Genomic DNA, 21,149 nt, shown 5'->3' with positions numbered 1-21,149 from the left:
GGCCACATAGAAACACAGAGGGGAGAAACACAAACAGCAACTGAAGCCAGCATAGAAAAACCCCCTCCCCTCTGGATGAGTAGTGGTATGAGCCAAGCTGCAGCCTCAGCAGCTCCAGCTCTTTGTTCCTGTGAAGGACTGGAGCAGCCGGGACTGAGGAAACTCAGAAAACAGGTTCAATCAGGCGGGACATAACAGTGAGATCTAAAATGTCTGCACTTCTTCTAGAATACAGCGTTATGATGTGCTGCCTTCTAAACAAAAATAGTTATTCTGTCAATTAAATGCTAGACTTAAAGAAACCCAGATATAAATGTGGTGAGACTGAACTATTGTGTGTGGTGTGATTGGATGGCGCCACATTTGTGCGACTGGAACTGCAGCATCACAGTGATGAAAAACTAAATACATTCTTACCAGCTACTAATACATTTATTAAGCTTCCCATTATGCTTTCAATCATCTGCTAGTCATTTCATTGACATCAAGTTGTTGTAAATAATAAACATTACAGTGGAAAACACAGAAAGAAATGAAAAAGTCCCCAGATGATCAGATCAGCTCCAGTTTCCTGATTAAAAACTGTTTAAAAATGATATGAAGAAATTCACCAAACCAGTAAACAATCAATCATTGTCAAGTTTTCTGGTCTCTTTAAACCACCTCAGCTTCTGGCCAAACTAGAAAAAGCTTGTTTCCCTCAAAGAAATGCAGGAACCACTCATCTCATCTTTTATTCATCTTTTCTTTTTGTCTTTAGATGATTTCAGCTGACAGTGTAAGACCACCATGACTTGGCATAAGTAGTCAGAGAGTCACAGAGAGTCACAGAGCAGGTTGGAAACCTACAAACTAATGAAACTAAATCAATTACAGATCACAATCAACTCATTCACTAGTTTTCCAGGTAATGTTAACAATCTACTTTGAAGTTAACAGTGAATGAAGGAACAAATAAACTACATTCCAAACACATCAAACCCATTGAATCAAAGGCTGATTTGGTCTCTGAATGCAGATTAAATGATATCATGTCCAGTTCCTACCAGAGTGTCTTTGTGGAAGCTTGAAGCTGAGGCTCTTTGTCTGCAGAGATTATTGTGAGCACAGGTGTGCCAAGTTACCTGATAGACTTCAGATGGGCCTGAGTGAAAGGGATGGGTGCGCTTGGTTCTCTGTGATGTGTGTGCCAGTTGGGTGGAGATAGTAAATGCACTCACAAATGAACCATTTGCTGTTTTAACTTGACAATCATCAAACCAATCCTTCATCTGATCAATAATGTTTCATTTGGACTTTTTGTTCTTCATGCTGAGCTGCTGGTTGATCACTGAGATCTTCATCGGTAGGATTTTTAGTTCATAATCAGAGCTGAAGAATGGAGCCATCTTGGCAGTGAAGGTGTGTGTGAAGGTGTGTGTGTGTGTGTGTGTGTGTGTGTGTGTGTGTGTGTGTGTGTGTGTGTGTGTGTGTGTGTGTGTGTGTGTGTGTTAGTATCCAGGTCAGAGAAGGACAGCTTTCCTCTGTCCCAGTCCAGATTCACTCTGATCCTCTGGACTTTATTCTGGACTGGGAGACGAGTGGGAGGAGCTGATGGAGACCATGCTGAGTCTTCATCTCCATTGAACTCTATAACCAACAGTCCAGACTTTATGTTTTTCTTCCTATCAACAGATTCTTCTAACACACCAAATATCCAGGATTTCCTGCCTCCAGCATCAACATCCCAGCTGTGGTTCCCTGAGTTCAAACCCTCAGAAGTCAAAACAGAGACAGAATTTATCAGCAAAACTCTCTGGATTATCAGGAAGCTGCTGTTTCTCTCCTCCAGTCAAACTGGTCAGATCTTCAGACAGATGGAGTTCTTTACCAGCCGTGTTTGGGTCCAGAACCAGAGGAGTGTAGGTCACCATGGTCTCCATGTTGCTCCAGATGTTGAAGGCCAGGTTGCCCAGATGTTTGGCCTGGTCTATCAGAGCTCCTGAGGGCAGCTGTGGATCCTCCAGCAGGGGGCAGCGCTGGACTCTTTCCACTGCAGCCTTGTAGTTGTGCAGGAATGAGACGTCTGCAGCTCTCAGCTCCTCCTCTGTGGCTCTGACTGTGTCTGAAAGAGCTGCTATCTCTCTGCTCAGAGCCTCCATCTTCTCCTTCATCATCCCTCTCTTCTGCTCCTCTTCCTCCCTCAGTGCAGCCAGCCTGGCCTCCTCTTCCTCTGCTAGAAACTGATGAAGCTGCTTAAACTGCTCCCTAATCTGCCTCTCTGTGTGTCGGGCCTGGACCTCCAGGTGTTCTGCTGTCTGATCAAACTCCTCCTGAACTTTCTTCCTGAGCTCCAGCTTCTCCTCTAAAGGCTCCAGAGTTTCCTGAAGTTTCTTCCTGTGTTGCTGAGCAGCTTCATCGATGGCTCTGAATCTGTGCTCGGTGTGTAAATCTGAATCTCTGCAGACGAGACACACTGGCTGCTGATGGTCCAGACAGAAGAGTTTGAGTTTCTCAGAGTGCAGAGAGCAGAGACCCTCTGAAGCATTTTGGTTTCTCTGCTGTAACAAAGACTCACACAGATTCTTCAGAGCCAGATTACAGGGAGGAGCATCTGATGCTGATCTTTTCCTACCAACAGGACATGAGCGACCAGTTCTTCTTCTCCAACATTTCTGGAGAGGCAGCAGAAGTTCTGCTCACTACTTTTCTCTCTAGCACTCGGTGAAGGCCGACGCTTTTTCCTCTGCTCCTCTCCCTACCCATTCCACCCTGCTTGATCTTTCTTGCTTTTTTGGAGCCTTTTTTTGCACATCCTCCAAATCTATCAATTATACATCTGGTTAACTGGTCTCTCAATCCAAGTCATCAAATTTTCTCCAGGAGACGGAGCAAATGGGAACCCTCTTGTCCTGCAGGAACACACATGATGGGATGGTTTCACCTGGATTTATTCATGATAACAGGATTTCTGCTGTTTGCAGCTTGTGCATTTCTGGCTTAGCAACACATTTGTGACAGATTTGGCCTAGTTAAAACACACAGACAGACTACTGTATTTTGTGGGACCCAAGTTGGATGTGAGTCTTGCTGAGACTGGCAGCCCAGCTGAGGATCCAAAACTCACTAGCAGGATGGAATAGATCTTGGAGAAGCTGCTGGCTTTGGTTCAGTGGAACGGCCACATTAATCTGGATGAACTAGAAGAGATATAACGGTTAAAGACTCGAGGACAGACAGAAATGTTAAGTCTGCCAGATCTAAAGAGAATTTGTTCTTCTGAATCTGTGTGGCCTTCTGGATATCTGGACTCTCCTGGAGACCAGATGTAAACAAACGGCTCGTTCCCGTCTCCTCTCCCTTCCCAAGTCACCCTGGAATCTGATGGCTGAACTCTAGAGGACTCTCTCCTGATATTTCCACCTTCATCAGAGAGTTTTTACATTATTACTTTGTAGAAACTGTGCAGTTCTCACTGTTAACCCAGAAAAGGAATCAGAACAAACCTGGAATCCAGAGACTCTCATTTATTAGTCTTTCTGTTTTTTACTAATTGTAGAGTTCTCACAATTTAGACCAATTTTATTTATTACTTTTAAGATTATTATGCAGCAAGACTCCTATTATTGCAACCCAGAAAAGGAATCAGAACAAACTGAGAATCCAGAAAAATTCCTCCAGAACCAGAACATTTAGTTTTTATTATTACTTAGAAACTTGTAAAAGTACTAATTACTTTTACAAGTTTAGAGCAACACTTACTTATACTTACCTAGCAACCCAAAACAGAGACTAGATCAAACTTGGAGTCCAGAAAAACCACCTTAGCAACGACCTTTAACCTCAGATTCTTCCACCCTGGTGACCCTTAAGAGGAGTATTTAGTTTATTTCCTTTGGATCAACATGATTAGATTTCTCTCCTTCTGCTCTTTACCTTGGTTTATTATTTTGTCTGTATTTCCTGTTTAATTCCTATGAAGCTCTTTGCTTTGCCTTGTTGCTGAAAATGTGCTACATAAATGAAATTAGCTTTAGCTTCTCTGACCTCAGAGCTGATCTGGTCCAGAAGGTCAGAGGTCGCCAGATCTGAGCTGCTTCCCTGCAGAAAGAAGAGAAGACAGAGACAGGGAGGCGAGGGTCACCAGGACTCCTTCAGTACCAGCAGAACCCAGATCAGGGTCAGTTCTTCACAGATCAATCAAACACTGGGTCCAACTGACCCGGCAGGAACAGGGAGAACTAATCCTGTTCCTGACTCACAGGTTCTAGATCAACTCTTCCTCCAAAGTGTTTGATCAAACTGGGACAGAACCAGAACCCTGCAGCAGAGTCCAACCACTGACCTCTGACCTGTAGATGAACCCGTTTCTTCATCAGGATGGTTTCCTCTCTGCTGCAGATGCTGCAGGTGTAAATCTTTCCATCTTCAGGTGTGGGGTGGTTCAGGGTCAGACTGAGGTCTCCATGTTGAAGCTTGTCCTCCATCTTGGTTCTGGTTCTGTAGAGCCGGTCCTGTTCTCCAGGTTGGTCCCAACCGTTCTGATACACATGGACCTTCCTGTTGTCTCCATCTGTCCACTCCACCTTAGCCTGGTGAGGCAGTCGGGTTGTGGTTCTGCAGGGCAGCAGGACCCACTTTACTCCATATTCCAGCCAAACCTGCTACTCTGAGGAAACAACAAGCAGAAAGTCGGATTTAAAGCGACGGCACTCGCTTTAAATACGACTGTTGTAGAATAAAATGCCTGTGAAAAATCCTTATTTTCCCATTTCCCTCACCTGCCACCTGAGCAGCCATGGGCTGAACTTATACAGCTGAACCCCCCGCTGCCACTAAAGGCTCTAATTTCAAGGATTTATAACTCAGTCCAATCATATGATGTCTTTTTAGCTCCAAACACCAGGAGAGCCTGGGAGCCTGAACTGGGGCTGGTTTTTGATGAACGTTGGTGGGAATCAGCCCTGACAGCCATTCAAACTTCTCCATGTGCCGCCTGAGCTTGGTTCAGTTTAAAGTGCTATTCAGACGTCATTATTCCAAAACTAGGCTGGCAGATCTTCCTAAATACGGTAGATGTTACCGATCCATGTGGAGGCTCACCCTGCAATCTGCCACACATGTTTTTCACCTGCTCAGGCCTCACAAGTTTCTAGCAAATTTACTTTCTCAACAACCGTTGACAGTTTAGCTCACACTGGAACTTTTTCTGGTTCATTTTCTGTTTCTGCTGGAGGTTTCTCCCTGTTAGCCCTCCTGTGGTCTTAGCATAACGCTAAGGAGGATCGTTACATGGGGAAGCAGGGATTTGTCCTGCCAGACCGTCAGTTCCCAGAACCACACACATAAAAACCTTGTAAAAGCCACAGAGGGTCAGTGCGCCCCCTCCAGGCCACAGGAGGTTAGAGGGGTTTGGATATTTGCTCCAGCAAACAAAACCTTTTAAAATATATTTTTCATCTAAAAATGTCTTTTAATAATTTGCGTATTTGACCAAATGACTTGATTCAAACTAAAATGTAACATCTTATGACTTCTACTCAACTAGACTCAGGATTTTAATGCTGACTTGGGATTTTTATCCAGACTTTGGTGGAATATCTTGCAATACAATCCAGAGCATCTCCTGGTTTGTGTTTCTGCTTTTAATGCTGTTTTCAAATGATTTAATAAAAGAATCATATTGAAGTGAATCTCCATCAGAAACTCAGATCTTCTTTGTATCTAATGAGGAATTGCTATCAGGTAAAGTTTGGAGTTTTTCAGCTTTCTGAAGACGTGACAATTTTCTTGATGACTAGAAATGTGAGACGTTTATTTTTTGGTGAGTTTTAATGTTTGGTTGGTGAATCAAACGACCTGCAGAAGGAGTCTGAGATTGTGAATCCATGCCAGGAGAAAAATATGCAGATCTTTGCTTTTCAACAAAATACAAACATGTTATTTTGAATGTAGAGTCATAAACATGAATTTTTACAATGACACCAGACTTAATCTGACAGGATGAAAAGTTACCACCCTCTGATAACAGGACACATTTTATCCATCTGCATTTAGAGGCAGAAAAGTTTAGAGACTCACCTGACAGGAAATAATGTGGAAGATGAAATAAAAGGCCTGCAGAGACGATCAGAACCAGAACCAGCAGAACCAGGAGAGCTGTGGCCCAGGATGGAAAGCTTCCTGTGGAAATCAAATGAGGTTTGACCTTCCTCTGACCTTTGACCTTCATCAGTAGATCAAATCAATCAAATGTTATTTGTCATTTCAGCAGCAAGATATTTCAAAGAGCTTCACATCATTAAACACAAAGTCATGCAACATAGAATCAGCAAAACATGACATAAAGTCATTGAATTGGTAACTGATTCTGTTCCAGCTGTGTCTCTGTGACCTTTGACCTGTGTCAGAACCACTGTGTGTCTCAGGATGTCCTGGCCCCTGTAGATGGTGCAGATGTAGCTTCCACTGTCTCTGTCAGTGGGATCCCTCAGGGTCAGACTGGCGTCTCCGGTCCTCAGCAGCTCTTTATTCATCTCTGTGCGCCGCCATAAAGGCTGTCCTGCTTATTGTCAGATCTGCTGCTGTTTGAAAACACATGAACCATCATGAGTTCTGGTTCTGGACGGGTCCAGTCCACTGAAGTGTCCTCAGGAAGGTCAGCAGACGTTCTGCAGGGCAGGATAACAGACTCTGCTCCTTCATTCATCGCCACCTCCTCCTGATCATCTGAGGAAACATCAAATGTAACCAGTGGGGAGGAAACTGACATGAAATTATTACAACATTTAATATCATTGAGTTTCTGTGTTGTGCTGGAAAATTAGAGGCAAATATCTGATGACTGTTAATGAGATGCCATGTCTTCTCTGTTTACTGCGTCCACAATCAGCAGGCAGACATTTTTAAAGAAGGATTTGTGTCAATTTCACAAGTAGAGAAAAGATTTTCATTTAAAGATATAAAACCAAGCAGCTGTTTTTACATGACATTTACTGTATATTTATTTATATCATCTTCATTGAACCAATTGTGTCTCAGTGAGATGAAAAATCAACCTTTGAAGAGACCTAGCCGAGAAAATACACAAACAATTACAGATCAAAACTACATCAAAATGCAATTCATGTCAAATGTAGATAATAAAGGAAGAAGAAAAAAGCAACACAAATGTAGAAATAGGACTAAACTACAACTTGATATTAATCAAAGCTTACAAAACAAGTCATAAACTGATGAAGAGACAAGAGAGGAGAGAATTTCCTTCAAGTCTTTCTACAGTTGATTCCAATCTGAGCATCTAAATCTAATTTAGTTTGACTTTGTTTTATTAGATTTGTATGATTACATAGTCTAATAAAATGCTCGTTATAAAACCACCTGATCCAACTCTACTAATTATCCACAATTGTTGTCAAATAATTTCATGAACATCAAGTTTCTACTGCAAACAGAGCAGCTGATAGATTCCCTCTGAGTCCTTGGTCTCATTCATCCATCCATGGGTTTCACTCATTCACTCTGGGATGCTGCTGCTGCTGGTCTCCATGGTTACAGAGACCAGGACCAACAACCATCATCATCAGTTTTCTCACTGCAACAGATTCATTCACAACATGTAGCTTTAGAATCTGGTGTTAATCTGACCTTTGACCTCCAGGTGAACGGCTGCCAGCTCCAGTTCTTCTCTCCCGTCGTAGATGATGCAGGTGTAGTTTCCACTGTCAGACAGGTGAGGTTTCCTCAGAGTCAGGCTGAAGGTTCTGCTGTCCAGAGGGTTCATGGAGGTCCGGCCTGTAAAGTTCTGGTTCTGGCCTTTGAGCTCATCGTTGTCTTCTCTCCTCAGGTGGACAGATTTAGGAGTGAGATCGCTGCGGTTCCACATCAGTGAGGCTCTTCAGGCAAATGATCAGAGTATCGGCAGCTCAGGAGGACAGACTCCGCCCCCTCATTAACCTCCACCACTCCAGCAGGGCATGCTGGGAAACTGAGGACACAGACAGGAAATACTACGTGTTCAGTGGGAAGAAATGACATTGCAAGGATCTGATGTGGGATTTTTAATTGATGAACAAAGATTTTTAAAAAGATTCAAGTCCTGGACTCCATTATTTGGGTAGAAGGGATCACTCTTTACTTTGAACCCTTTAAATAAACAGGGACATAAAAGTGTCATAAAAACTGATAGTTTAATCAAAGTATAGCTTATCGTACCATGGTAAAGAAATGCAGCTGTCAGAGCAGCAACTTCAGTTTGAACAAGAATATAAACACAAAGATAAAAAGTATAAAAGTGAGAATAAGGAACTACAATCATGACGACTTTAACACTTGATTCAGATTCAAACATATTGATCCCAAGGGGAAATGAAATGTAACACATATTATTCAAGGCTCTTCAAAGACTTATTGTAGGCGGTGATGGTTGTGGGCAGGAAAAGTCTCCTGTAGTGGTCTGTGTCGCAGCACATTTCAAGGAGCCTCTGACTGAAGACACTGTTTCTCTAAGGCCGTCTGATGAAGAGGATGGTCAGGGTGATCCATAATGTTCCTGATTTGATCTAAAGTTCCTCTGGACCATCATCTCCAGTAGCCCCACAGTCATCCCCAGAACAGAACAGAACCAGAACCAGAACCTCCCTTTTTCCCAGGGATCCAGACGGTCTCAAACTGGTTTTTCCGTCTTTGGCTCCGTCTTGGTCTGATCTGACAAATTGTGTCCAGGCTGGTTTGAGACTTTATGGATTTAGTCCAAATGACCACAACATAACTCGTCTTTATCTTCACCTGCAGACGCTCAGCAAACTGGATTTAATTCAAAGCAACATGATGAGAGATATTTAATAGATTAGATTTAATAGAGACTCTTTATGTTCACATGCTGACGTTTGCTGAGAAACACCTGGAACCTGATAGCAGGAAATTATTACATTTGTCTTTTTAAAATACATATCTATGTTAAAAACATTTCAAACATAAAAATACAAAAATACCTGTTTATTTGATGACTGCCAAGATGAACAATATGTGAAGAGAAGGAGACAAGATCTAGTTTTACTAGATCTACAGCAACAAAAGGACGAGTAGCATTTGATTTACTAACTACATCAACCTTTGTCAAAAGTGCCAACATTGTGTAAAATGTGTTCAAATCCTAACTGAGCCATTAAAGACAGAGCAATGCTAGAGCATCGCTGTCTGAGCCACACAGGAACCTTTCAAAATAAAGGCCCAACAGCTTCAACCATCATCACACAGCAAAACTCCCTGAAGCAGTGGCTGGTGAAGAGGAGAAATCAGACTAATGTCATCAAGTCAGAGACATCAATTCAGTCTCATCTCCAATGAGACGTCGTTAATCTAACTGGTTACATTTTGTCATCTTGGGACAACATGGAACATTTTGGGGACCTTTAATTGTCCCCAGATTATCCAGCTGTGGCTCATTTTGTCTGCCCCACTCAGGCACTGAGTAAAAAACAAGTGACTGAGTAAAGCTCACTGACAGCATGTTGGATTAAAGATTACAGAGAAATATGACTTTGGAGAATAAATGTCAGCAAATGATCATTTACAGCTGTCAGCTTCACATGGCAACAATATGTCCATGTTGTCCAGCTTCACATGGCAACAATATGTCCATGTTGTCCAGCTTCACATGGCAACAATATGTCCATGTTGTCCAGCTTCACATGGCAACAATATGTCCATGTTGTCCAGCTTCACATGGCAACAATATGTCCATGTTGTCCAGCTTCACGTGGCAACAATATGTCCATGTTGTCCAGCTTCACATGGCAACAATATGTCCATGTTGTCCAGCTTCACATGGCAACAATATGTCCATGTTGTCCAGCTTCACATGGCAACAATATGTCCATGTTGTCCAGCTTCACATGGCAACAATATGTCCATGTTGTCCAGCTTCACATGGCAACAATATGTCCATGTTGTCCAGCTTCACATGGCAACAATATGTCCATGTTGTCCAGCTTCACATGGCAACAATATGTCCATGTTGTCCAGCTTCACATGGCAACAATATGTCCATGTTGTCCAGCTTCACATGGCAACAATATGTCCATGTTGTCCAGCTTCACATGGCAACAATATGTCCATGTTGTCCAGCTTCACATGGCAACAATATGTCCATGTTGTCCACAGATGGTGTCTTCTCCTCTCAGCTCTGATCAGGTTGATCTTTTCTTTCTCTGCTCTGATCCTGGACAGCAGACCAGTGGAGGTTGTTAAAGCTCAGTCACACACAGTTTCAGTCCAAATGTCCAACAGGAGACAGACAGTCGTCCCCTGAATGGACATGTCTCATCAGTTCTCTGGTGTCAAATAAATCAGGATCAACAGAAACTTCAGAGCCTGGAGGTGATGAAGGTTTTCTTCATCTTCCTCATCTTGTTGATCCACTGGATCTACTGGATCACTTTGATCAGCTGGTGGTGTGAGAGGGACGTCATCTGGTCCATGGAGGACAGGGCTGAGGAGTTGAGGTCAGAGGTCAGATGCACCACAGTGAGGCTCAGACAGAGGAGAGAAGAAGAAGCAAATAGAAATCCATTAGTTTGTTTTGTTGTTTTTATTGTTTATATAAATATTTACATCTTATTTTTCCTTTTCATGATTGTTTTAGTCACTTATTATCCTCCTTTTCAAAATAAAATCATTTGCTGATTCAAACACACTAAAACATATTAAGGCCTGTAATTTATCCACTAAAGATTTATGTTCAGAAATAGAAGCATTTCCATTTGTTCATCATTTTTCTGTCTTTCTCTTCTTTCTCTCTTTCATCCAACTTTCCAAACTTTCCTTGTTTCTCAGGATCAACTCGACTCTTCGTTTCTCGTTTCTTTGCCTCAGTTTCTTCCTCTGCTTCTAATTATCTTTCTTTTCCTTTTAAACCATCAGCTTCAATGAACAGGAGAAATGACACTTTTCATCCATTCATTCACATCATGCAAACTTTTTTCTCCATATTTCATTATTATATAGTGAATCGATTCACCCTGAGGAGGAGAAAAGACCCAGGAACCACTCAGACCCATTTCTTCTGAATAGGTGGGATTTCCTCTTTAGACTGCAAACGTCTCCACAGAATCCAACCAATCAGCTTTGAGGTCGCTCTGCCTCTTCATCCTCTAACAGGTTTTTATTTCTGATAAAGTCTTTAGGATTCTCTAAAGGTTTGGTTCCCTGAATTTAAAACCAAAACTCTAGTAAATACCTGCCTTATCCTCCGATAAGGACTTTGACTAGGACTCATCCTAGAACCTGTGGCTCCATCAAAACTCTGTAAAGGTTTTTATTCAGCTTTACAAGAAAAACTAAAAAATCTCTATAAGTATCAATTTCTTTGTCAGACACCCTGCAGGAATCTTCAAGAAAATAATCTTTACAAAGATCTGTCTTCTCTTCTTCTCTTACTTTTATTCTTTGTTATTCTTTTCCTATTGTTTATTTTTCTTTCTCTTGTAATCTCTATTAATCTGGTCAATCTCAATCCTCAGGGAAAAAGGTCATTAGGATCCTTTAGTATTTTATAATTTATAATTAGTAAGTTAGTTTATTCCCTGAGTGAGTCTCAGCAGATATCAGTGGATTGAGTTCGTTGATCTCAGCTCTGGAGCCGTGGAGCCGACCAGCAGCCCTCGTCTCTTTAATCCTAATCCAGGTTTGAGGCTGGAGCCGAGTGTCCAGGTCAGCACCAAACTGTTGAGGAAAACATTAATTTCCAAGCTGTTAGATGAAATCAGTCCATCAGGTTTATTTGTATCTTGTGCAGAATGCAGAGAGCCTGTAAGACGATCAGTAATGAATCAGTTCAGGATGAAAAGCTCCAACAGGAAGAGTCAACATGTAGGTTTTATATCCAGGATCCAGAACATGCAGAGACAGTCTGGTTCCCTTCAGCTGCAGGAAAACAACTTCCAACCTTGTGTGTGTTTAACCCAAACAGGATCTTCAGGTCAGAGTTCACAAGCATTAATATAACATGATCAGCTGATGGGAACTTAGGATCATTTTATCACCACACAGACAGACTTAGTTTGTATTTTATTTTATATTTTTTCCTTAGTTTGGCCCTAAAACTCTGTTGTAGCAAATAAAACTGGACATAAGTTTATAATTCTCTACACATTTTAATCTAAAGGTTATAATCTTTACATGTGTGGAATACAAGATGTTAGCTTTGTTAGCTAATGTGGTTATAAATATGATATGAATGGTGATTATCTTGACTGAGGCATGTTTGTTCTTCCATACATCAGTTTACTTTATATTAGTTTGCCAATAACATAATTGATCAATTAAACTGATGGTTGTTGCTTCAAAATAATAATTCTGATCAGTTTGATTTGTTATAAAGAGTAAATATTTTAAAAAGTTGTTCAGATGAACAAATCATAGCATCATGAAGCTTCTTTTCTAAATGTGACAGATTTCAACATCTCAACTCTCTTAATCCCAGTTTGTGACATTTTGGTCTCCAAGCTTCAGATTAGTGGAGATTAATCTGCATGGCAGGAAAACTGGGATGATGAATGGATGAATGCAGCTCTGCCACTAAATAAAAACAACTCATCGGCTCTCATCCAGTCTCAACCCACCATCCTGATGTCTGAAAGGCGTTGCCACGGCGACTCCAGTCGAGACGTGGAGGTTTGGTTTCCTGCAGGAGATTAAAGCCGAACACAGACTGGAGGAAACGCTCACAGTTCTTAGTGGAAACAGACTTTACTCAACTAACAGCAGAAGGTTTGATTTTATTATTAACACTTTAATGGACCAAATTCCTGATGTTTCCAACTGATTCTAGTTGTTAAAGTTCAGAACCTGAACATTCCTGAATGGGAGGAGTGAAGATTTCCCAGCATTCAGTCTGAAGAAGCTCAGCTCTTCTCAGCTCTGAGACATTTTCTGAATAAATCCCAGTCAGTGAATCTGCAGACCTGATCAGATCCAAACATCCATTTTCCAGGAGTCTCTGGTTTCATCTGTGTCGTTGTTCCAGCTGCTGAGGTCAGAATCCAGCTGTAAAACCTGGAGGCTGAATGTTCAGGTTCTCTCCTCCAAACATCCCCCCTCCCTCCCTCCAGCTGTGGAGAACAGCTGGAAAACAGCTGCATGTGTAAATAATGAGTCTGGAACAAGCTGCCACCTTCTGCTGCTGATCTGACTTTAGATTCAGGTTGATGATTGAAATGAAATCAGGGTTTGAACCTGGATCAGCAGAACCTGCTCAGCTGATCCTGGTTTAACCAGAGACTGTCCTCACTCTGCTCACCTCACTGACATGATGATCAATGATTATATAGGAGCTATATTAATAATCTATATTATAACAACGTGTGGTTTCAGCTGCAGTAATGTGGTGATGTTAAGAACTACAGTTTAGTTTGTTTAACTTTATCTTCATATTCTGACTGTATTCATAGTCAGACCAGTTACTGCAGCAGGAATCAACCAGCTGCTCTTTTCTCTGGACTCATTTCTGCTCAAATTAAGTTGCAAACATAACAATGAAAACAAAGATTTAAATCTTAACAAACGATTACAACCAGAAAGAAAAACAATCAGGTGGTGGTAGCAGCTTTATCCTCATTAACCATCATGAAACATTTTCATCAGAACTTCTCTCCTTCCTCATGAAGACTTTATCAACCTGCCTCTGATTTTACAGCAAACCTTCTGCTGCTCTGGAACAAGAAACTACAAACCAGGTGAGCCGTCACATGATCAGTTATTCAGCATTTATAACACCTGGACTTTGAACTCTGAATCGTTCAGATCAGGTAAAAGTCCAGTCCTGTCCCATTACAGTCTTTTCAGGTGTGGCACCAGTTTGGTTCTCCTGCGGTTCTGTTGGGTCTCAGTTTGTTGATCACATTTTCTTCTTCAGCTCTTTGGATCGTTTGAACAAACTGTAAGTTTGCTTTGTTTTCTACATGAACTTTGTCTTCAGGAACTTTACTGACTGTTTCTGCTCTGATGTTTGGAGAAAATGTTCACTTCTGATTTCAGCTAAAAGTTGCATCTTTGCTGTTTGAAGGTTAATCTGCAGGATTATTGATTAACATCAGATGTTTTTATTCTTCTCTGAATAAAACGATTCATAATTTTATTTCCTTGAATCAAAATCTGGTCTCCACCGTTAAAAGTCGGACACAACAATTTTATCCTGCATCCTTTCAAAGTTAAATGCTATTATAGCAAAATGTTTTCAAATTACTAAAAAGATCATCTTTGACCCTGCAGATAATCAACTAGTAGAGATTAATAATTAACTGAACTCCTTCCTGTTGTTCAGGTTGAATTAGTAAATGTTGCTCCATGTCTCCATCTAGTGGACTGATAGTAGAAGTGCAGGTTGAATCAGTGAATGTAAATGTTGCTCCGTGTCTCCATCTAGTGGACTGATAGTAGAAGTGCAGCAGCTGATGCAGCTTCCTCTGCCTCTCTGCTGTCTGACTGCATTCACCTGACACTGATATGAAGCAGAGAAGAAGAGCCAATCAGAGGAGGAGCAGCTGATCTTTTTCCAGCACTAATGATGTAAAGGATGATCAGAGTTGATGTGCAGATGAATGATGTGTGTTTCCTCTGCAGGTGAAGCTAGAAAGTGTGTGTGAGCTGATGTGAATTCAGCAGCATGGATCAGTGTGAGGACAGAGGGGAGAGAGTCCCTCCCTCTAAAACCACTCTGTGTGGGGAAGATGAGAGCCAGAGCAAAGGTCAGAGGTGAGGTCACCATCTCTAACTGTCCACAGCCCTTTTCACACAGCGTTCACTATATCAGGCCAAAACAGACGTGGTGATGAAGCTGCTGCTGCTCCTCTTTGCTGCTTCATCCAGACTGAACAGATTCAGTTTTAATCATCATGTTTCTGTCAGGATCCATCAGAGACTCAGACCAGAACCAGAACCAGAACCCAGCTGTGTGTCCTTTAAGAGCGACATGTCTAAGGATGTGATCATTGAATTTAAATCTCCTGGATCTCCACCATCAGAGAGGTGAGCTGTTTCTACCTGCTGTAAACTGAACCAGTAAGTTTCAGATGTTCCCAGTTATATTTACAGAGTTTTGATCCATTATCTAAACCAGCTGCTCTGTTCTAATGAAAACACCTTCATATCTTCATCTCTGGGTGATGATGATGATGTTCTGCTGCTTCCTGACTCCATGTCAGACTAACAGTGGGACACATTTCCACCAGCCACTGGGAAATACCTGGTAAACCAGTCTGGTCCATCAGGACTTGGTTCCTGTGTGCATTGTGAGATCAGTTCAGCAGGAAGGAAAGCTTCATGATGTGGTTGGTGAGATCTGCTGGAACTCAACCAGACTGAGCTGATGTGGACCATCAGAGGTTCTGCTGGTTCTTAGTGGATCAGCAGGAACATTAAATCTTTACTTGGATCATCTGGTTCACTGCTCACATCCAGATATCACTTCATGGACCTTTACCTTCTGATTGTCTCTGTGTGGACAGATATAATGTGAGCTCACTGGCTTCCAGGATCTACAGGATCCATTTTAAATCCTCTAGAACATCCAGGAGAGGATCCCACATGGACACACCCACATATCTCAGAGCTCCTCCATGTCCACATCACCTCAGATCCAGTCATCAGAACCTGATGGATGTCCCACACTGTCCTGAAGACCTGTGTGGACAGAGCCTTCACTTCCACTGTCCCCAAGCTCTGGGACTCTGTCTCCACCAGCATCAGATCTGCTGACAGTGTGGACAGTTTCAAGTCCAAGTTCAGCACCAACTTTTTAAAATGTCTACTGGTGATTCTGGTGTTACTGGTCTTCATCCTTGTAGTTCATCTTCCTCTTTCTAACTTCTTTGTATTGTGTTCATGTGATGCTCTGTGTTCTGCTTTAATGTGACACTCTTAGTTATTTTATTAGTAAATATTGCTGGATGAATATTTCCTGCCTTCCTGATTGTTCCTGGTTCCTCCACAGAGTGGACCAGCAGAGCTCAGAGGTTCCCAGTGGTCCGTCTGCCCAGCAGCATCAAACACAGCTGGACTCCATATTTATGGTCTGTACATGAACAACAACTACTTTTCCATGGTTCTGTTCACAGTCGTCTCCATGCTGCACTTTGTAGACCAGAGGACTGTCAGTCTGTCCAACATCCATCTGGTGTTTGGCTCCATGATTTCAGTTTGATGTTTCCTTCATCTATTATTCTGTTCCAGCTGCTGGAGGAAAACATTGTCACTTTTGTGAAGAACGAGCTGAAGAAGATCCACAAGGTTCTTAGTTCAGATTACCCAGAATGCTCAGAGAGTCAGAGAGAGGATGATGAAGTGTTGGGAGGTGATGATGAAGAGCAGAGGAGGAGCAGCAGAGAGGCAGTGATGAAGATCACACTGAACTTCCTGAGGAGGATGAAGCAGGAGGAGCTGGCTGACCGTCTGCAGAGCAGTAAGAGGATTTCTACAAAGATTTGACCTGATGGATAAATGACACATTTACTGATGTCTGAAGAGACGGAATCACATATATTTAAATCATCTTCAGAAGGTATTTTTGTTTCATCTCCGATTTTACTTTTTGTGTTATTTTAGAACATCTTGCTGCAGTTTGTCATCAACTTAAATCTGGTCTGAAGAAGAAGTTCCAGTCTGTGTTTGAGGGGATTGCTAAAGCAGGAAGTCCAACCCTTCTGAACCAGATCTACACAGAGCTCTACATCACAGAGGGAGGGACTGGAGAGGTCAATGATGAACATGAGGTCAGACAGATTGAAAGAGCATCCAGGAAACCACACAGACCAGAAACAACAATCAGACAAGAAGACATCTTTAAAGTCCCACCTGGAAGAGATCAACCAATCAGAACAGTGATGACAAAGGGAGTGGCTGGCATTGGGAAAACAGTCTTAACACAGAAGTTCACTCTGGACTGGGCTGAAGACAAAGCCCACCAGAACATCCACTTCATATTTCCATTCACCTTCAGAGAGCTGAATGTGCTGAGAGAGAAAAAGTTCAGCTTGGTGGAACTTGTTCATCACTTCTTTACTGAAACCAAAGGAATCTGCAGCTTTGAACACTTCCAGGTTCTGTTCATCTTTGATGGCTTGGATGAGAGTCGACTTCCACTGGACTTCCACAACAAGGAGATCCTGACTGATGCTACAGAGTCCAGCTCAGTGGATGTTCTGCTGACAAACCTCATCAGGGGGAAACTGCTTCCCTCTGCTCTCCTCTGGATAACCACACGACCTGCAGCAGCCAATCAGATCCCTCCTCAGTGTGTTGGCATGGTGACAGAGGTCAGAGGGTTCAATGACCCCCAGAAGGAGGAGTACTTCAGGAAGAGATTCAGAGATGAGCAGCAGGCCAGCAGGATCATCTCCCACATGAAGACGTCACGAAGCCTCCACATCATGTGCCACATCCCAGTCTTCTGCTGGATCACTGCTACAGTTCTGGAGGATGTGTTGGAGACCAGAGAGGGAGGAGAGCTGCCCAGAACCCTGACTGAGATGTACATCCACTTCCTGGTGGTTCAGACCAAAGTGAAGAAGGTCAAGTATGATAGAGGAGCTGAAACAGATCCACACTGGAGTCGGAAAAGCAGGAAGATGATCAAGACTCTTGGAAAACTGGCTTTTGATCAGCTGCAGAAAGGAAACCTGATCTTCTATGGATCAGACCTGACAGAGTGTGGCATCGATATCAGAGCAGCCTCAGTGTACTCAGGAGTGTTCACACAGATCTTTAGAGAGGAGAGAGGGCTGTACCAGGACAAGGTGTTCTGCTTCGTCCATCTGAGTGTTCAGGAGTTTCTGGCTGCTCTTCATGTTCATCTGACCTTCATCAATTCTGGAGTCAACCTGATGAAAGAAAGACAATCTAAAATGTTTTCATTTTTTAATAACCATGAACTAAAGTCTCTCCATCAGAGAGCTGTTGACCAGGCCTTACAGAGTCCAAATGGACACCTGGACTTGTTCCTCCGTTTCCTCCTGGGACTTTCACTGCAGACCAATCAGAGACTCCTACAAGGTCTGCTGACACAGACAGGAAGTAGCTCACAGACCAATCAGGAAACAGTTCAGTACATCAAGGAGAAGATCAGTGAGAATGTGTCTGCAGAGAAAAGCATCAATCTGTTCCACTGTCTGAATGAACTGAATGATCGTTCTCTAGTGGAGGAGATCCAACAGTCTCTGAGTTCAGGAAGTCTCTCCACAGATAAACTGTCTCCTGCTCAGTGGTCAGCTCTGGGTTTCATCTTAGTGTCATCAGGAAAAGATCTGGATGTGTTTGACCTGAAGAAATATTCTGCTTCAGAGGAGGCTCTTCTGAGGCTGCTGCCAGTGGTTAAAGCCTCCAACAAAGCTCTGTAAGGACACACATTGGTACTGCAGGTATTTTTAAAATTTTGTTAGTGATGAGGTAAATATTGGGTCATGCTTCATCTGTTTTTTTACTGGTTCATCGTCTCCTCAATGTTAGCCGCTAGCATAGGGGTTCTCAACGTGGGCGGTACTGCCCCCCCGGGGGGCGTTCAGAGGACCTCAGGGGGCGCTGGGATGCCTTTGGGGGGCGTTTGATCGAAGGTAAACTTCACACCTTAAATGCACAACAATACCAGTTTAGACTTTGAGAAACTTGCTAAAACTGTATTGTGTAGCATGAAGTCATGCTTCGCTGCAATGGTATCGGTGGCAGCTCTCCTTCTTCTCCTTTTGTTCAGTATTTGTTAGCTTCTGGCGCAGCTCCACTCTCCTGCTACTAGTAGCTTCGCAGCAGTTCAGCGTTTCACCGGCTGATGACGGTGCTGTGATTCACTTTGTCTGGTATTTTTGTACATATGTTTTGGCAGTTATGTTATCATGTCAAAGCAGCAACTTATATTAAAATGTGTTTTATTTCCATCTGGATGCTGCCCGCTTCCATGGAAGGACAACAGAAAATCGCTCTTATAAACATGTAATTACTAAAATCACGATACCCTCACTTGTATGTGGCATATTTGTATGTATTATGGCATAAAAACAGAGAATCCGACGATGAAAAGTGGAAAATCAACACATGATGTGAAACACATGACGATTAGGAGGCGCAGCAGGTGATGAGTGAAGATTAATGATGGTGAGCATCAATAAATGATAAGTGATGCCCCTCCTGAAAGCTCTAGTTTGCACAATGAGTGCCATGTGGGTGAAATTTTATGGATGATACACTGATGTCCCATTCTCCTGAAGGCAGCACAGAGCTGCACCACCAGAAACAGAAACACTGAAGAGAAGAAGAGCTATGATTAATGTAGTTACAGTTCTATCCATGTTTTAATGCTGCAGAGCTCAGTCGGTTTGTAAATAGATCAAAGTTTAAACTGGCATGTTGAACATCTTTTCATTTTGTGGAATATTTAACAACTAGAAAATGACAGAACAATAAGGTATTTTCCACTCTGATTGGCTGCTGTTAGGCCTACCAATTTCATCTTGAATGTTCATTGCATTTTTCGTAGACACCTGTGAAAATAATTTCTATTCACATGGCTTTTTTGTTCTCTGGGAAATTATTTTTGATGATAAATAGAAAAACAAGCATAAAAATCAGAACATCTATAATAGTGATAGAAATATTAATAATGAAATAATAGTCAGTGCAAAGTAGCCTGCAAATTCTTTGGTGGGGGGCGGTGAGGGACCTGGATAAAGGCAAGGGGGGCGCTGGCCCGAAAAAGGTTGAGAAACACTGCGCTAGCAGATGATGAGTAAAAGAGAGACCGGCTCTCATAGGTGACAATTCTTAATGCTACATGTTCAAAGAGTGTGTTGAAGCTGAGCTGGATTAATGCTGTTCATTATGGAAATTAATTACATTAATGTTTATTTTGTCAGCCTTCTTACTGACTGCTGTATCTCAGTCTTTTAAGGCTGGAGGCACAACTAAAAAATAAACCAGTTCTCTATAGTTGTATCATAAAGATGTGAAAAATAATGACATTTTACTTCAATCTATGAAAAAAGAACATCGTTGTTTGGAACAAAGAGCATAATTTTTGAAGAAATCTTTAATATTTCCTCCCTGTCTCCTCAGACTGAGTGGCTGTAACCTCTCAGAGAGAAGCTGTGAAGCTCTGTCCTCAGTTCTCAGCTCCCAGTCCTCCAGTCTCAGAGAACTGGACCTGAGTAACAACAACCTGCAGGATTCAGGAGTGAAGCTTCTCTCTGCTGGACTGAAGAGTCCAAACTGCAACCTGGAGACTCTCAGGTAACTCTGGGCTCTTGACAAATTGCTGCATCTTAGGAGCAAAAAGAAAAATTATTACAGATCCAGCAGTTGCTTGGCTTCAGACCTTGGGCTCTACCTCAATATTCTCATCTTCTCATCATGTGATGAATTGTGTGTCTGCAGCTTATCAGGCTGTTTGGTCTCAGAGGAAGGCTGTGCTTCTCTGGCCTCAGCTCTGACCTTTAACCCCTCCCATCTGAAAGAGTTGGACCTGAGCTACAATCATCCAGGAGACTCAGGAGTGAAGCTGCTGTCGGCTGGACTGAAGGATCCGGACTGGAGACTGGAAGCTCTCAGGTATGGAGGAACCTGCTGCAGGAGCAGAGAAGGTCTGATAGAGGAGGAAGAGGAGAAACGTCTTTAGTCTGATGGGAAACATTTAGTTTGAAGAGAAATATTTAGTTTGATCATTAAATATTTAGACGCCTCATCTGGAGGCAGAGATCATTACCCAGTTTTCTGGAATATTCTCCTGACTAAGAACGGCTCACAAGGAAAATGAAAGAGTGGGATGGATTTAATAGAGTTTAATAGGGACTCTGACTAAATGAATACAAGTGAAGTTCAGTTAGATTTCCATGATGATCTGCTGATGACAGAAAGGACTTTAAAACAATGTTGGATGGAGCTCCAGACCAATCAGCCCCAAGGAGCAAAGATGAGAAGAAAAGTAACTCCATGTTGGTCAGATGGATGTTTAAAAGTTCAGAGAGAGAAATAAAGATTTTGAACTAAACTCACAAGTGTGTATAGCGCCACCTGGTGGCGCTGGTTGGTAGAGGAAGTCCTGTCTCAGTGGAGGACAATGTGTGTCTGAGAGACATGTAATGTCCATGTTTGCTGCTGAAAGAGACTGATGGTCTGACCCCCCTCCTCCT

General features: G+C 42.3%; 1 protein-coding gene, 1 long non-coding RNA gene and 2 pseudogenes across 7 annotated transcripts in view; 1 reads left to right on the top strand and 3 right to left on the bottom strand.

Moving 5' to 3' along the window:
- The window catches only part of LOC148156186 (NACHT, LRR and PYD domains-containing protein 3-like), a 67,849-nt gene that overhangs the window by 17,237 nt on the left and 29,463 nt on the right, over positions 1 to 21,149 (top strand). For 5 of the 6 annotated variants that reach the window (XM_088011141.1, XM_088011139.1, XM_088011142.1 and 2 more), the window contains one exon: positions 20,077 to 20,250. In XM_088011141.1, the coding sequence (XP_087867267.1) occupies positions 20,077 to 20,250 (174 nt within the window). Of the gene's footprint in view, positions 1 to 14,696; positions 15,007 to 15,970; positions 16,050 to 16,209; positions 16,439 to 16,581; positions 18,368 to 20,076; positions 20,251 to 21,149 lie in introns of those variants that run through there. The other variant, XM_088011143.1, reaches the window with a different exon arrangement.
- On the bottom strand, positions 721 to 2,745 carry LOC148156189 (E3 ubiquitin-protein ligase TRIM35-like; annotated as a pseudogene).
- LOC148156188 (uncharacterized) lies at positions 3,266 to 4,410 on the bottom strand. The gene is made up of 2 exons (XR_015764916.1): positions 4,325 to 4,410; positions 3,266 to 4,080 (listed from the first exon to the last, which is right to left on the bottom strand). It is a non-coding gene; the product is annotated as an uncharacterized LOC148156188 (long non-coding RNA).
- LOC148156187 (uncharacterized) lies at positions 5,777 to 8,379 on the bottom strand (annotated as a pseudogene).

Source organism: Poecilia mexicana, unplaced genomic scaffold (genome assembly GCF_051168715.1).
Source record: "Poecilia mexicana isolate PSO_F unplaced genomic scaffold, ASM5116871v1 scaffold_12, whole genome shotgun sequence".
NCBI classification, from domain to species: domain Eukaryota; kingdom Metazoa; phylum Chordata; class Actinopteri; order Cyprinodontiformes; family Poeciliidae; genus Poecilia; species Poecilia mexicana.
Note: the sequence above shows the minus strand (reverse complement) of the source record. Positions and strands in the feature narration are given on the sequence as shown.